Genomic DNA, 16,490 nt, shown 5'->3' on the forward strand with positions numbered 1-16,490 from the left:
GTGGGGGATGGGAACGAGGCTAGCATCGAATCGAATTACTCAAGTTAATCGATTAATCGTTGCAGCACTAATAACCTTGGCTTTGTCATGTCGTGTGTGAATGCAGGAATGGAGAACCAGCTTCTCAGCTATGTAGGAGATGAGCTGATCCTCAACTACACAGGCGGAGAGACATGTCACCAGGTCCACCAGCGATCCACTGAGATCCACTTCTACTGTGACCCTGACATGCACCCTGTAAGCATCACAGTTCTGAAGCTGTGTAGTTTACAATATGACTTGTGGGGCAATGACTCTACTTCTGTTTTTCTCTTAAGGGAGCACCAGAGTTCATCAGGGAGACGGCAGACTGCACTTATGTGTTCAGGTGGCCTTCTGCACTTGCATGCCTGCCTGTTAAAACAAGCAGCTGCTCCTACTAGTAAGTGTGGTCATATGACTGCCTCTCTCCTTTATATTGGTGAAAGCTTCAGTAAATGTGCCAACTTCTTCGGCAGCTTTAGTTATAATTTCTGTTCTTGTCCTTAGTGATCGTGCAGGACACTCATACGACCTCTCGTCACTGGCCACGGAGGCCCAAAATTGGCAGGTGACACCTTCGACGCAGGACACAAGCAAGCAATTCTTCATCAATGTCTGCAGATCGCTGGTTCCGCAAGGAGGTAGCTTATTTAATATTTATTCATCCTTCATGTTTGAAGATGAATGTTGGTGTGGTTTCTTGAAGTTTCTGATCCCATGGCAGGTTCGTGGAAGTGCCCCTCCGGCAGTGCATCGTGCTTGAAGACTGGAGAACAGTATGTGAGTCTCGGGCATGTGTCCAACGGCCCAACATTGGACGGGAATGTCCTGAAGCTGCAGTACATTGCGGGCGAGGCCTGTCCAGATAGAGTCCGCAATAGGAGCACTATCATTCGATTCAAGTGTGATAAAGACAAAGTTGTAAGTGGACATTCTTGCGTTGAAGTTGCACAAACCTACATTTTTCTACCTTTTTTGTCATAGATTTCTTCCAAAAACATAATTATTTTTTCCCTCTTTATTTTTCTTCTCTCAGGACTCTCGACCAACTCTCATTTCTTCCATCGAGGACTGTTTGTACACTTTTTTGTGGTTGACACCTGCTGCTTGCCCACTCAATAGCAGCCAACATGATGGCTGCAGAGTCGCCAACCCAGCTACAGGTTTAACATTTTAAACAAAATTAGAAATTAAAAACAAAAAAGACCGCAAAATTTACCTGTAATTCTATTGAAAACTCACCTTCCGCAGGTCATTTGTTCGACCTGAACAGCCTGAAACGGGACGGCGGCTACACGGTTTACGATCACGATGTGCACAGCAAGATGTTCCGCCTCAACATTTGTGCAGACATAGCCAACGCCGGCTGTGGCCAGGGAACCGGTATGTTCTATTTTAGTGCTGCAACGATTAATCGATTAACCCGAGTATTCAATTAGGAAAAAAAGATTCAAATTAAATTTTGCTTCTTCGAGTATTCGTTCAATTAAAGTAGCGTTGTAGTGATTTGCTTTGAAAGTGTTTGCATTTAGCTTTATTCATTTGGGTGGATACACTGCCATCTAGTCTGCCTCATTTCACATGGCTGAATCCAGCTGCTCCCTGTTAAGACCAACCTAAGCTAACTTTTTGTGTGTGCTAAATCTTTTTTAATGCATTCGTATTTTAGTTTATAGGTATGTGAAGCCTTTTTTTGTGGGGAATATGTGTCTGAGCCATTTCACAAGAGCGTTGTAAAAAACAAAACAGAAAAACAAAGTTAGCATTTTTTAGCATTTAAGCTAGCAGACTTTTTTCTATGTAATTTAGCCAATTATTCTTTGTTGTACATAGATGCTCATGTAGTTATTTTCTATTTATATACCTTTTAGGCTCAGCTCGGGGTATTTTAATTTTTTATGTTCCTTATCCGATTATTCGAACTAAATAGTTCATCGATTAATCGACTACTAAAATAAACGATAGCTGCAGCCCTATTCTATTTGGAAAGAAGATTAAAAAAAATGAACTGAATGAGTTTTTGATAAGCCATAACATGTACAGTACAAACTTTTCATTAGCATGACGCGCCGCATCAGAGGTTCAGAGTTCACGGCTTTGCACACTCTAAACTGTAGTCATCCATGCAGGCAAGCCGATGACACTTTAACTCATAGATAAAATCCTCCTCCAATGTTTCTTGCTAAGTATTTATCTAGGATTGCGTCAAGACACTCTGGCTACTCAGTCCAAACTTTAAGGTGGTGATGAAATACTGGATCTTTTAGAACAGTGACTTTCAGTGTTTCAAATTAATATTCTTAATGAGTATGCGTTAACTAAAATGTAATTTGTGACAGCGGTGTGCATTAAAGATGTCAAAACTGTGCTAAGCGGCGGCCAGACTAGCGGCAAGCTCTCATACAAGGATCAAGTGGTGGAGCTGACGTACCAAGGAGGAAGTCCGTGCCTTGCCAATTCCGCCCTTAAGCACAGCACGATCATCCACTTCATCTGCCGGTATGCTATCGACTCGCTACGACATCTGTTTGGAACTGCGGCACCACCAAGGTATCTCATGTGGTTTTTGTAGACCAACAAGCATGAGCTCAGCCCCTCCGGAACCTGTTCTCATTGACTCCAATGCAGACACCTGCACGCACTTGTTTGCCTTCCATACTGACTTAGTATGCGAGCAGCCGGTGAGTATGTGTGTGAGGATGTCAAAAATGATGTAAACATTTTTGGAATGCCAGAAAATAAGCGTCTGTCAGGATATTGGCAAATATAGACATTGAACAAATCCCTCACAAATGTGAAATTCATCATGTATTGTTGCATCATAAAAGTATATATGTGAACAGTTGGATAATTTTGCAGAAATGTAAAGATATCTAATTAGGGCCCGAGCACCAACTGGCCCGAGATCCGTATTGGAATGCAAAGGATTATTATTTGTTCCTCATTGCAAATGAAAGTGGCCAATTTTAAGGCCTGAACATGCTCGAAAACTCACCAAATTTGCACATAGATGCGGCTTTGCGTAAATCTCGATAATTTAGCAACGTTGTGAAAAAATGTCACAAAATGGCTCAGTGGCGCCCACTTGAAAGTTTCAAAAAGGCCTCTCCATTTAGGTTTTTTCAATGTAGAGCGATGAAATTTGGGGAGTCGATACTTTGTGCAAAAGTGCTTCAAAAAGTCTCTTGCACCCATATTCATAACCCAACAGGAAATTGGGTATTTTGGATTGAATGTTAAAAAACATGCAATTTTAGTCGATAAACAGCGTGCATGTTTGAGACCATTGCACCTAGGCAGTACATTCGATCCTTCTCAAAATTGATGACACTGTTCATGAGACAAATGTGACTTGAGCGGGGTACCAAAGTCGGGCTTTGTTTTGGCAATGCGCTAAATTCAGTAAATAACTAATTACTTCCTTATACAAGGAGCATCTTTTTTAATATCTGGCATGCATGAGAGGTATCCGAGCCTGAACACTACTGCATTGAAATATTACCCATTAGGCCCTTTTTTTACGAGAAAGGCTCCTTCTAATCGGGAAAAAAATCAATTGACCTCAAACCTGCATCAGGGGAGCCTTAAGACATGTCTTCAGGTATATGATGAAAAATTGAGCTTTCGTTGAAGCGGCAGGGTCCAAACAGAAAAGTGAAAAGACCCTCGGCATTTTGTCTAACAACAAATTTTGAACAGTCACAACGTGGCAGATATGCTACATATCTGCGCCAAACTTCCTGTGCTTGTTGAGAGTCATACACTGAAGGGTCCTGTATGGGTCATTTGCATCAACTCTGTAGTGCCAACTAGTGGCAGCAGAATTTGAAGCCTTAACAAGCTCAAAAACTCACCAAAATTTGCACATACATGCAGCTTGGTGTGGCTTTCGATAATTTTGCATCCTTGCAAAAAATGAGAACAAAACGGTTCAGCGGCGCCCCCTTGAATTTTTCAAAAAGGCCTTCCACTGCCAGGGCCCATATTATTATTATTTTTTTAATGCACAATAGGTTTGTGTCGCGGTTTCTTGTGACACCCCAGTTTTTTTTTCATCATATTACTCTGTACTAGCCAAAAACAAAAATTATTGCAGTCTTTTCAGTAATGCACTTTCGGAGTTGGAGCATAATTTAATTGTTCATTCTTCACATCAATTTGAGTATTTTTAGTGAATAAAAATGGCAATCGTTTCACAATAAAGTTAAAGGTCAAAACAGTGACTTTACCGGCCCCCTTTCTGTCATCTCCAGGTCACATGTTCTGTCCGTAACGGCTCCGCTACAATCGATATGAGTCCTCTGATCCGCACCACTGGATACTACACTGCCACAGGTTAACTTGCGTATATTTATGACTTTTCAACCAATCCATATTGACCTCCCTTTTGTTTTCAGACGATTCAGTGGACCAGGACAGCGATGACTCCCCAGACTTTTACATCAACATCTGTCAACCTCTAAACCCTATTCCTGGGGTGACCTGCCCACCTGGCGCCACTGTTTGTATGGACCCAGATAATGGGCCTCCAATTGTGAGTCACAAATACAGTGGTACCTCTACATACGATCACTTCGACACACGATCTTTTCGACATCCGACGTAAAATTTGAGCCGCCATTTGTTTCTACATCCGACGAGTTGCTCGAAATACGACGACATGACAGCACTGCAAACGAACCCACGGTGGATTTTCTTATGTGAGAAATCAACACAGTTTTCAAAAAAAGTTGATACAGTTGGAGAAACAAGGAAAAAAGTGATGCTTACCTTTGAAATGAAGATGCAAGTTATAGAAAAATATGAGCTTGGGGTGCGCGTCCCTGAACTGGCTCAACAATACAGCTCCATGATCCTCTTATGACCACCGTTCGCCACTATTTATAAGTTAAGGTGACAATTATTATTGTGGTAACATTGCCAAGGAAATCGCCAGCTTTGTCACGTTTTTATCATTTATTTAAGAACTTATCCAACACAAAACGCTCATTGTCTTAAGCAGTTGACTGCTCTCAGGAAAACGAAAGTATTATCTCTACCGCACCGACCTATCTCACTGGAGACGTCACCTTCGCGGTGCGTTCAGGGACAGTAAAAAGTGTCCGCCATATTAGAATCCGATTCGTTACATTATTTTCAGGAATAATTATTAATTCTTCTTCTTCTTCTTATATTATTCTGAATTATTTATTTATAACTTATTTGTTTTTCTATGTTTAATTGCCATTTGTAACAGTGCCAGCAGTATTTATTAAGAATTTAGTGTATGTTTTTAGGCTTTGGAACGAATTAATGGAATTATAATGTATTCCTATGGGAAAATCCTGCTCGACATACGACCATTTCGACTTACAAACAAGGTCCTGGAACGAATTAAATTCGTATGTAGAGGTACCACTGTAATAGAATATTGCAAAACATTCTTTTTATAATTCAACTCATGCAAAGGTTGACATTTCTCTGAAAAGGACATCGGGCACACGACAAGCGGCCTTCAGATTAGCACCACGGGTGAAGTGTCCATTACTTACTCCAGCTCCACCCGCTGTGCATCAGACCCAACGTTGAACTACACCTCGACTATCATTTTCACCTGCCAGAGAGGCGTAGTGCTAGTGAGTCTATTATTTCTTCCTCTCTAAACTCTTTCCCTTAACTGTAAAACCATATCTTTTTCCATTTAGGGCTCCCCACACATGCTAAGGCTGCAGGGCTGTGTTTACATATTTGAATGGGCGACGCCAATAGTGTGTTCGGATTCCACCCACACCAGCGGATGCAAGCTCACCGACGCTCAACTGCAGTACACCTTTGACTTGTCGACGTTGACCGGCCAAGTGCAGGTGATGAGTTATAATAATTTGATATTAAAACCCCTCTTCATGTTTTCGTTTTAAAAAAATTTGTAAAATTATTTTAAGTGGTAGGTCGCCATTGTTGTTGACGTCGTAGGATTTGCGTACATGTATCAAGTTCGCTAGTGCCAGCTAGCACTCTCCTGCTCTTGTGATGAAGCAGCAGAGTGTTTGATGTCAAAAAATGTTTGCAGATCTTCACGGTAAACTGTTATGTGATCCAACTCATTCCAGTATTATTATGGAGATAGGTAGCATCCAGAGCTGCCGTGTGCTTTACATATGATTGTGTTTAAACACAGTAGTTTGAATTTTTTTTTCACTGATAGCCCGAGGTCGTGCATCACAACACACGAAAACGTTTGTCTCTACCTAGACATGACATCTTACCTTATTTTTGTCACATAAAAGCAGATGTCCACATAGTTGATCATCCTGCCGGTTGCTTCCCGGTGAATAAGGGACACGAAAACAAACAAATTTATTAATGCGCAACAGATTATAATGACGCCTAATTTTGCACATTGAGATCCAAGAGGCACAGAAAGGCGAGTGGACACAGGCGTTGATTGGACGGCGCCGTTTACTGGCAAAAGCTTTGGCAACTCCCTCACAACAAAAATAACTATCATATAGTGAAAATGCAACAAAAATAACATTCATATTAGGGCTGTCAAACGATTAAAAATTTTAATCGAGTTAATCACAGCTTAAAAATTAATTAATCGTAATTAATCGCAATTCAAACCATCTCTAAAATATGCCCTATTTTTCTGTAAATTATTGTTGGAATGGAAAGATAAGACACAAAACGGACATAAACATTCAACATACTGTACATAAGTACTGTATTTGTTTATTATAAAAATAAATCCACAAGATGGCATTAAAATTATTAACATTCTTTCTGTTAAGGGGATACACGGATAGAAAGACTTTCAAGTAGAGATCACGTCCGATCACGTCATTTTCAAAGTATCGGAATCGGCAAAAAATTATCGGACTTGCCTTTTTTTAATATACATTTATTTTTTAATTAAATCGTTTTGTAATTGTATTTAATTTTACAGACATAATATGTTACACTCATCCAGAGTCTTTAGTTTAGGCTTAAGGTAGGGTTATCAAATTTATCCCGATAACAGCGGCAATTAATTAAAAAAAAAATGTATCACGTTAAAATATTTAACTCAATTAATGCATGCGCTGCACGACCCACTCACCCATTGTCGCGCTCAATCTGTATTGGCGCTGTTTTACCTGTAAAGAGAGCTAAAAGGCAGCGTAAAATGAGTTGAGTGAATTTAGGCAGCCTTTGGAGCCTTTTTTTAATTGGCTAAAGCCTTACTATCCTTCTCCCTACGATTAAATATATCGTGGAAGCAAGGTAGTACCTGAGCTTTTTCTTAACACCCAACACTACGCACAGTCATGGTTTGCGCTTCCCATCATGCATTTGGGCAGGGCTACAGTATAATTTACTGAAAGTTCAACAAATACACTAGATGGCAATATTGAGTCACAATATACAAAGTCACAAATATCCTTTAAGAATTACAAGTCTTTCTATCTGTGGATCCCTCTCACAGAAAGAATGTTAATAATGTAAATGCCATCTTGAGGATTTATTGTCATAATAAACAAATACAGTACTTATGTACTGTATGTTGAATGTATATATTCTTCCGAGTTTTATTCATTTTTTTCTTAATGCATTGCCAAAATGTATATGATCGGGAAAAATTATCGGGAATGATTGGAATTGAATCGGGAGTAAAAAAAAGCAAAGGGATCGAGAAATATCGGGATCAGCAGATACTCAAACTAAAACGATCGGGATCGGGTCGGGAACAAAAAAACATGATCGGAACAACCCTACTTTCAAGATTAGTTATAAGTTATACAAGTTATGGTACTATTGTAATTTTGCTTGTGAATGCCAGTTCTCTTTGCATTGAGCGCTTTTCTTTTTGTGAACATTATTTTTTTGAGAGATAGGAATATTATATTTGTGCTTTCACTAAATGATACTGTAGCGACTTCACAGTACCGCCCAAATTCATGATGGGAAGTTGGGCAACCATGACTGTCAGTGGTGGCTGCAAATGGTATCAGTATGTTCTGCGTTGTGTCCAATTAGGCGTGTTTAGGAAAAAAAAACGTCTCCTGCTCAGCCCAAATACATGATTGAAGTTGGGCAACCATGACTGTCAGTGGTGGCTGCAAATAGCATACAGTATGTTCTGCATTGTGTTCAATTAGGCGTGTTAACAAAAAGATTGTCTCCTGCTCCGCCCAAATGCATGATGGGAAGTTGGGCAACCATGACTCAGTAGTCGCTGAAAATGGTATACAATATGTTCTGCGTTGTGTTCAATTAAGAGTGATAAGGAAAAGATCTTATCTTGCTCTGTCAAATGCATGATGGGAAGTTGGGCAACGATGACTGTTAGTAGTGGCTGCCAAAGCTTAAGCCAATAAAAGGCGCGGTCCAATGAACGCCTGTGTCCACTTGCATTTCTCTGCCTTTTTGCTCTCTATGTGCTAAAACGGCGTCATTGTAAGCTGTTTGAGGCCACATGAACAGGTCATTCCGTTCATGCGTTAATTGCGTCAAATATTTTAACATGATTGATTAAAAAATTTAATTACCGCCTGTTAACGCGATAAATTTGACAGCCCTAATTCATATCTCTCAAAAAATAATGTGCACAAAAAGATTAACAAACAACAATGCAAAGAGAACTGGCATTCACAATCAAAATTGATTAGGGTTTCAATATTTAAATTATTATGACTCGTGCTAACATTTATCTTTTAAGAACTACATGTCTTTCTCTCCGTGGTACCCTTTGAAAGTCAAATGACTCTTTATTACCTCAAAATAAATTTCACCATAACTCGAGAACAGAAATGGATCATCAAACTTGACAGATATTTTGGACGAATTGATTAAATTTTGGGTAAATGAAGTCTAAAAGGGCAGAAAGGGAGTTTAAAAAAAAAAAAAATTCAATTTGAATTAATTTAAAAATATTTAACTCATAGCCTGCCTTTGACAGCGATAAATGTCTGATTTATTTAAACAGGGAGGACTGGCTGTGACTGCTCATAGCTAGACTGCTAGACTGCTAGCTAAATTGGATTGGACGTCTAGCAATGTCAATGGTAGCCTATTAGTTCAATGTGTACCCTACAAAGGGTTAAAGCACATGACTTCCGTAACAGCTGTTTGTGTTCCAGGTCCCGCTAAGCTCCTCCGACAACTACCTCATCAACGTATGCAGCTCAGTATCCGAGCCTGCTTGTAAAGGTGCCACCGTTTGCCGAGTGTCCGGCTCGGGCAAATCGGCGGCGTCCTTCGGCATCGGGAAAGCCATGACCATGGACTTCAAGCACGAGGAGGAGGGGGTGCTAATGCAATATGGTGGCGGGGATCCGTGCCCGCCGAGTAAGTGACCGATCACTTTACGACCTTGAATATATCATGAGAAATTAATGCAAATCAATTGTCTGTTTTAGTGACGGTCGACAACAAGGAATGTGTTTTTCCCTTCACGTTTTTGACGAAGTCGTACTCTGAATGCACCACAGAAGGGAGGACCGACGGCAGAAAGTGGTGCGCCACGACTGAAAACTATGACGTGGACAATAAGTGGGGCTTCTGTGGGCCAGGTGAGGCTTGACTGCAGGGCAAAATGGACTGGAATCCATTGGCTGCCACTGACAGCCCTAGCCGTCCAATCCATTTTGACTTGGAGGGCTGAAAATGATCATTCGCCGTCAATGGCACTGAAACATGAGCATTCACAGCCAGTCCTCCCAAAATAATGAGAACTTTTTTTTAGCTTTAATTCTAACTCTATATCATTTTCTCTCTTTTAGCGTCTGGCAACAGGCAGTCGTCCATTTTATTTACTTGCGACCCATCAGCCGGTCACGGCTCCCCGCAGCTGCTGTCGGAAACGGCGGGCTGCTCAACCACTTTCCTGTGGCGAACGAATGCCGTATGTCCACCGCGGAAGATGGAGTGTACGCTGGTCAGCCAGCATAAGACCTACAATCTGCGAGACCTCTCCTCTCTCACCGAGCCGTGGAAGTTCAACCACCATGGCGACACGTGAGTGTCTTTCATGAACCAGAAAAGGTGTCGCCGTCACTTCTTGTGACTCCTGCTCGAACATGCCCACAGATATTACATCAACCTGTGTCAAGGGATTCATAAAAAACTTCCGGGTTGTTCCGAGGAGGCAACGGTGTGTCGGCACTCGGCAGATGGAACCAACCAAACGCTGGGTCGCGTTCACACCCAGAAGATGAGCTACAAAGGTAGGAAATCATTATGTCAATTACGGCTTAATACAAAATGGAAATTGCGTAGTTTCGTGCGACATCCACAACACTGTTTAACAGATGTTGGCAGACATGCTTGTGTTGCATAACGTTTACAGCCTGCAGTTTAAACATTATTTCCTCGATTTTCAGAGTTCTAAGAAATTTGCAGTTTATAAACAACAGTCTTTCTAAGGAAGGTCATTTATAGTCAGTGTTGTCTGTTCATTTGAAATGCGTGAGTTTACTAATCTTGATGAAATGGCTTAAAAATGCATTGAATTTTGACTTATTTGTCTGAAATTCCTTAAATTTTAAATAATTTTGTGAGGTGGGCTGTGAGGTTTGCCCTACAAATGGCATTAGATTCTGTTAAAATGGTCTTTAAAGGGCTTGAATTTCATTCCTTGAAACCTGTAGAAACACTTGTTAGAATGTTTTGGAATAATTCTTGTAAATCAACCACATAGATTTGTTACACTTTGTGGATTGAAAGGAAAGGGTTTCCCCCCCAAAACCTGCAAAGCCTGGTGGTAGAGAAGCCCACAGGCGGCCCCCCATTTTTTTATTTTTTTATTTTTTTTTAAGGGGAAAAAAATACAAATGTTTTCAGTGCAAATGCAGAGAGCTGGGAAAGGTTTGCTCACGTATCCATCATTAGATGTTGCCATTGCGCTTTCACACTTACCACTACACTGTTAAAAGTGGGTTGAAAAATATATACTTTTTATAATTTCGTTTGTAGCACTGTTTTGGCCTGTGGGGAGGCAAGAAAAGCCTGCTGCCCCACCAGGCTTATAAAGGAAATACTGCAGGAGAATATACGTGAATAGACAAAAAATATCATCTTAAAGTGGTGTTTTTTTTTTGGTTATTATTTTTTAAAAACTCCTTGCTTTTCACACAAGACGGCAAGATTTCCGTCAGCTATTCGGCCGGTGACGACGCCTGCGGAAACGGCGTGGCGGCAAAGATGGAGATCCAACTGAGCTGCGGCACCACCATCGGACACCCGGGCATTATCAAGTATGAACTTGACATGTGACGACAATGTCAATGTGGCAATGAGGGGATACAAATGAGTGCCATTCATTTACTTTCCAGTTTAGATATCTCGAGCAGCCAGTTAATGGCAGAAGAGTTTTTCTTATTTAAGTTAAACTTTGGCTTCTTAAGACGGCATTATGAAGTAATACAATCTCCAGTATTACTCGTGCCTCATTATGTTTAATATTTCCAGGGCTGCAGCTAATGATGATATACAGTTGTGGTCGAAAGTTTACATACACTTGTGAAGAACATAATGTCATGGCTCTCTTGAGTTTCCAGTTATTTCTACAACTCTGGTTTTTCTCCGATAGAGTGATTGGAACAGATACTTCTTTGTCACAAAAAACATTCATGAAGTTTGGTTCTTTTATGACTTTATTATGGGTTAACAGAAAAAATGATCAAATCTGCTGGGTCAGAAATATACATACAGCAACACGAATTAGCAATTTTGGCGAATCATTGACTTGAACAAGTCAGGAAAGTCACTTGGAGCCATTTCAAAGCAGCTGCAGGTCCCCAAAGCAGCTGCAGGTCCCCAAAGCAGCTGCAGGTCCCAAGAGCAACAGTGCAAACAATTGTTTGTACGTATAAAGTGCATGGCACTGTTTTGTCACTGCCACGATCATGAAGAAAACGCAAGCTATCACCTGCTGCTGAGAGAAAATTGGTCAGGAGGGTGAAGATTCAACCGAGAATCACCAAAAAGCAGATCTGCCAAGAATTAGAAGCTGCTGGAACACAGGTGTCAGTGTCCACAGTCAAGCGTGTTTTGCATCTCCATGGACTGAGAGGCTGCCGAGCAAGAAAGAAACCCTTGCTCCAAAAGCGGCACCTTAAGGCTCGACTGAAGTTTGCTGCTGATCACATGGACAAAGATAAGACCTTCTGGAGGAAAGTTCTGTGGTCAGATGAAACAAAAATCGAGCTGTTTGGCCACAATGCCCAGCAATATGTTTGGAAGAGAAAAGGTGAGCCCTTTAACCCCAAGTACACCATGCCTACCGTCAAGCACGGTGGTGGTAGTATTATGCTGTGGGGCTATTTTGCTGCAAATGGAACTGGTGCTTTACAGAGAGTAAATGGGATAATGAAGAAGGAGGATTACCTTCAAATTCTTCAAGATAACCTAACGTCATCAGCCCGAAGATTGGGTGGTGGGCGCAGGTGGGTGTTCCAACAGGACAATGACCCCAAACACACATCAAAAGTGGTAATGGAATGGCTAAATCAGGCTAGAATTAAGGTTTTCAAATGGCCTTCCCGAAGTCCTGACTTAAACCCCATTGAGAACTAGAACCAAACTTCATGAATGTTTTTTGTGACAAAGAAGTATCTGTTCCAATCACTCTATTGGAGAAAAATCAGAGTTGTAGAAATAACTGGAAACTCAAGAGAGCCATGTCATTATGTTCTTCACAAGTGTATGTAAACTTTTGACCACAACTGTAGGTACTGTAATTTTCAGACTATAAGCCGTTACTTTTTCCTCCACTTTGAATCCTGCGGTTTATAGTCCACTGCGGCTTATGTGATGATTTATTTGGGTTAATAGGTAACACTTTATTTGACAGCGGTATCAGAAGACCATCATTATTGTGACATGACACCATCATGGGCATTACTGAATGCTTATGACAGATGTCATTAGGTGTCAGCTGGCAAATTATGTTACTAACCCTGTTTATGTCCAGCTCAGATCTTTTTACATCCATTCAAAAGTGAGCTAATTTGCTGGATAACAGTAAATGGCATCTGTTATAAGCATTGATTAATTCTCATGACAGTATCAGGTCATAATTATGATTGTCTAATGACAGTCTTATGGCACCACTGTCAAATAAAGTGTTACCAAATACCATAACTAGCTATTAATGAAACAACTACAACAGTAACTGAAGAAATAGTTAGCACAGAACATGAATTTTGATTGTTATTTATATCTTTAGCGCTGCAATGCATGCTAGAAGGCATGTTGGACGAAAATAGTGTTGACAGCAGGTGGCAGCAGAGGTTGATTGTCTCACCTAAGGGAGCAGTGATTGCCAAATGAAGCTTCTTGAAGCCATGAAGATTTGCAACCAATTGGTTTAAAGCTTCATGGTGGTTCATTTGGTCGTATGACAGTCGTATGATGCCGCTGTCAATAAAGTGTTACCAGTTAATATCTTTTGGTGTAAATATCCCATGACACAGAGAGGACCGCTGCGGCTTATTTATGAACAAATGTCGTTTTCGTGTCAAATTTGGTGGGCAGCAGCTTATAGTGAGTTGCGTTTTATACTGCGAAAATTACGTTAATCTATTAGTCTATCAATTAGTTGGGTCAAGTAATCGAGTAATCTGATTACAAGCATTTAATGTGTTGCAGAATAAATTTGAGGAGATTGAAAACAAAGGCTTGCTATAAGATTGCACTTTCAAAAGAGCCTTAAATGGAAATACCGTATTGCCCCGAATATAAGACGGTGTGTTTGCATTGAAATAAGACTGAAAAAGTGGGGGTCATCTTATATTCGGGGTCTAGACATTATACCCATTCACAACGCTAGATGGCTCCAGATATCATTGAAGCGAATGCTGAACTTGACACCCCAAGCCAAAGTGACCTGTTATGGTTCATGCAGTTATTGCAATTTTGTTGTTTTATCACAATAGATTGGTTTATTTACATTTCAAAAACCAGAAGCGATTCATTTACGAATGTGATTGTCCTTTAGTTTACATATTTAAATGTTCAGATATTAAGATTTGAATGAGGCAAAGTAACATGCTAACATGCAAATATATCGTTATAATCATTTGTTTCAGATGTACTGTAATCATTTTCTGTATAAAAATTAATTAATTTGGTGTTCAAAAAGTCTTTTTTCAAACTTGAGTCTTGAAAAAGAGGAGGTCGTCTTATAACCAGGGCCGTCTTATATTCGGGCCAATACGGTACAAATAAAATTCCTGTTCCTTCAAACTATGCAGAATTGCAATTTCATTTTACAAGAGCAATAAATGCATTTAAAACTAAATTAAAATACCTGAGCTTAGCCTTAAACTGTATAAAAATCTGTCTAATAAATGAGGATCTAAGTACAATAAAAGAACAATTGGCTATATTGCAAAGTAAAAATCCGCTAGCTTAAATGCTATAAAATGCTAATGTTTTTTATTTTATCTTACAAAGCTCTTAACAAATCGTTTAAACACAGTGCCACACTGCTAAATATACCTTTAAGCTAAATGACAAATGCATTAACAAACATATTGGCTCAAACAAAAACATACCTGATGTTGGTCTTAACAGGGAGCACCTGGATTCAGCCATATTAAACGAGTGATTCACTGTTGCCACTAGAGGGCAAAACAAACCACTACATGACACTCAAAATAGCAGCAAAATTTAATTTGAAGCTTTTTTCTAAATGAATTAGTCGAGTTATTCGATTATTCGTTGCAGCACTAGTTGCATCAAGTCTGTTTTTTAAATTTGTTTATTGACTTGACGTTTTTTTGGTTTGCAGCATCGACAAAGCTTCCTGCCTCTTTATGATTGGCTGGGAGACTCGCTCGGCGTGCGCTGTCAAGCAGCATGAGGTGGAGATAGTGAACGGCACTATTGAGAACCCCAACACCGGTGCACGACTCAGTCTGGGAGATGTTTACTTCAGGTGTGGAATTAATGTTTCCCTTTCCTGCAACCCTCGACGCTTACTTACACTCCAACATGTGATCTCAGTCACCACCAGGCCTCCGGAGATGTACGCACTAATGGCGACAGCTACATCTACCACATTCAGTTGTCTGGACTCACCAACACCTCGCTGCCTACGTGTATTGGGGCCAACATCTGCCAGATCAAACTCAACGGAGACTACAGGCGGCGAATTGGCTCCTCTAGCAAGGCAAAATATTACATTAGAGGTATTTGGCGCACTTATGTTTTGGCAATTTCATGATGTGACTTTTCGGGTAATTAAAAAAATGTAACCCCATAAAGACCCGGTGTGCAAATTCATAGACATCACATTTTAGGTCAAGTAGCCCACATAAATGTTAATATTGTAGCCTATATGACCCAAAATGTGATATCCATGTATGTAGAAGTCCCGTCTTTTTTTTTTTTTTTTTTTTTAATGACCATAAAAAGTCTCTTGTTCCATAAAGGGTTAAATAGCAGTTTTTAAAAAAAAAAAAAATCAAAAGTTGGGCACTTACAGTTTCCTGCTTAGATTATGCAGTTTGATCTCCTAAAGGTTAATCAGTCATCCCTTCATGCGTCATAGTTGTCATAATGTCCCGAGAAAGAATCTGGCCTGGTGACTCAATGACTTTACTGCTTCTGTACTTGGCTGGAGTTTTTCACTTTGGTGACTGATCGATGTAGATATTATTTGTGAGAGAAAAGGGACATTGATGGAAAACACTTACATAACAGTCAGCCTCTGTGTGCCTTTTTGATTGTCGGTCGTTCGTAATGAGTGTTGTTAATCTCACTTTAAAAGAGTAATTAATTACAGGTACAAATTCCTTCTCCCAAAAAGTAATTGCGTTAGTAACTCAGTTACGTGAATGTAAGAGTAACTAGTTACTTGACAAAGTGACTGGTGATAATTTTCTTGTTTTTTTTTTTTCTTTTTAAAAAAAAAAACAGGTCACACAATCTGAAGTTTAAAGGGTTTTTGGTAAAATTGTCCCTAGCCCAATTCTTTACCCTAAACTTAACTAGACACAGGGGTATGTGTGCAAGTCATTTAATGTTGTGACTCAACCGTTAAACACGTTAAAATTGCTCCCGTTATTGCATTAGTTCCCTTCCGTCTATTTTCGACATGTGTAAGTTTTAAAACTGTTTCATCATTTAAAGAGAGATTTAAGTTAAATTTTGCCGATTTAGGAGCATTTTAGATAAAAAAAGTGACCTAGTTTCGCTAGGAAGGTTCTCTACAACAAAGCCTTCATGACAAGTCTACTGCTTTTAAGATGGCAGCTGTTTACTAACGCATCTAGTTCTTTATTATATATGTTGCTAATGCCACCGTGTCTAACATTTGCATCTAGTTCTGTATATATGTGATATCTACTGAAGCATCATTTTAGAGCCTAGTTCGGGCTTAAAAAATCCAGCCCGACCCGACACGGCCCGCTGGTATTGAGGCCCGACCCGGCCCGAGCTCGATCACTTAACTAGATTTGCAGGCCCGAGCCCGAAAAACCCGTTTTTTTTTTTTTTTTTTTTTT

The 16,490-nt window shown here is 40.0% G+C and overlaps 1 protein-coding gene across 1 annotated transcript in view; it reads left to right on the plus strand.

Annotated features, from left to right (window-relative positions):
• Positions 1 to 16,490, plus strand: part of igf2r (insulin-like growth factor 2 receptor) — a 47,369-nt gene that overhangs the window by 24,167 nt on the left and 6,712 nt on the right. The window contains exons 28-46 of the mRNA XM_057823378.1: positions 107 to 237; positions 318 to 421; positions 529 to 662; positions 746 to 942; positions 1,058 to 1,184; positions 1,273 to 1,404; positions 2,361 to 2,520; positions 2,594 to 2,702; positions 4,275 to 4,356; positions 4,419 to 4,555; positions 5,490 to 5,636; positions 5,706 to 5,864; positions 9,120 to 9,327; positions 9,399 to 9,551; positions 9,762 to 9,996; positions 10,069 to 10,205; positions 11,117 to 11,234; positions 14,774 to 14,920; positions 14,989 to 15,173. Coding sequence (XP_057679361.1) covers positions 107 to 237; positions 318 to 421; positions 529 to 662; positions 746 to 942; positions 1,058 to 1,184; positions 1,273 to 1,404; positions 2,361 to 2,520; positions 2,594 to 2,702; positions 4,275 to 4,356; positions 4,419 to 4,555; positions 5,490 to 5,636; positions 5,706 to 5,864; positions 9,120 to 9,327; positions 9,399 to 9,551; positions 9,762 to 9,996; positions 10,069 to 10,205; positions 11,117 to 11,234; positions 14,774 to 14,920; positions 14,989 to 15,173 — 2,802 coding nt within the window. The remainder of the gene's footprint in view (positions 1 to 106; positions 238 to 317; positions 422 to 528; positions 663 to 745; positions 943 to 1,057; positions 1,185 to 1,272; positions 1,405 to 2,360; positions 2,521 to 2,593; positions 2,703 to 4,274; positions 4,357 to 4,418; positions 4,556 to 5,489; positions 5,637 to 5,705; positions 5,865 to 9,119; positions 9,328 to 9,398; positions 9,552 to 9,761; positions 9,997 to 10,068; positions 10,206 to 11,116; positions 11,235 to 14,773; positions 14,921 to 14,988; positions 15,174 to 16,490) is intronic.

This window comes from Corythoichthys intestinalis, chromosome 19 (assembly GCF_030265065.1).
Source record: "Corythoichthys intestinalis isolate RoL2023-P3 chromosome 19, ASM3026506v1, whole genome shotgun sequence".
NCBI classification, from domain to species: Eukaryota; Metazoa; Chordata; class Actinopteri; order Syngnathiformes; family Syngnathidae; genus Corythoichthys; species Corythoichthys intestinalis.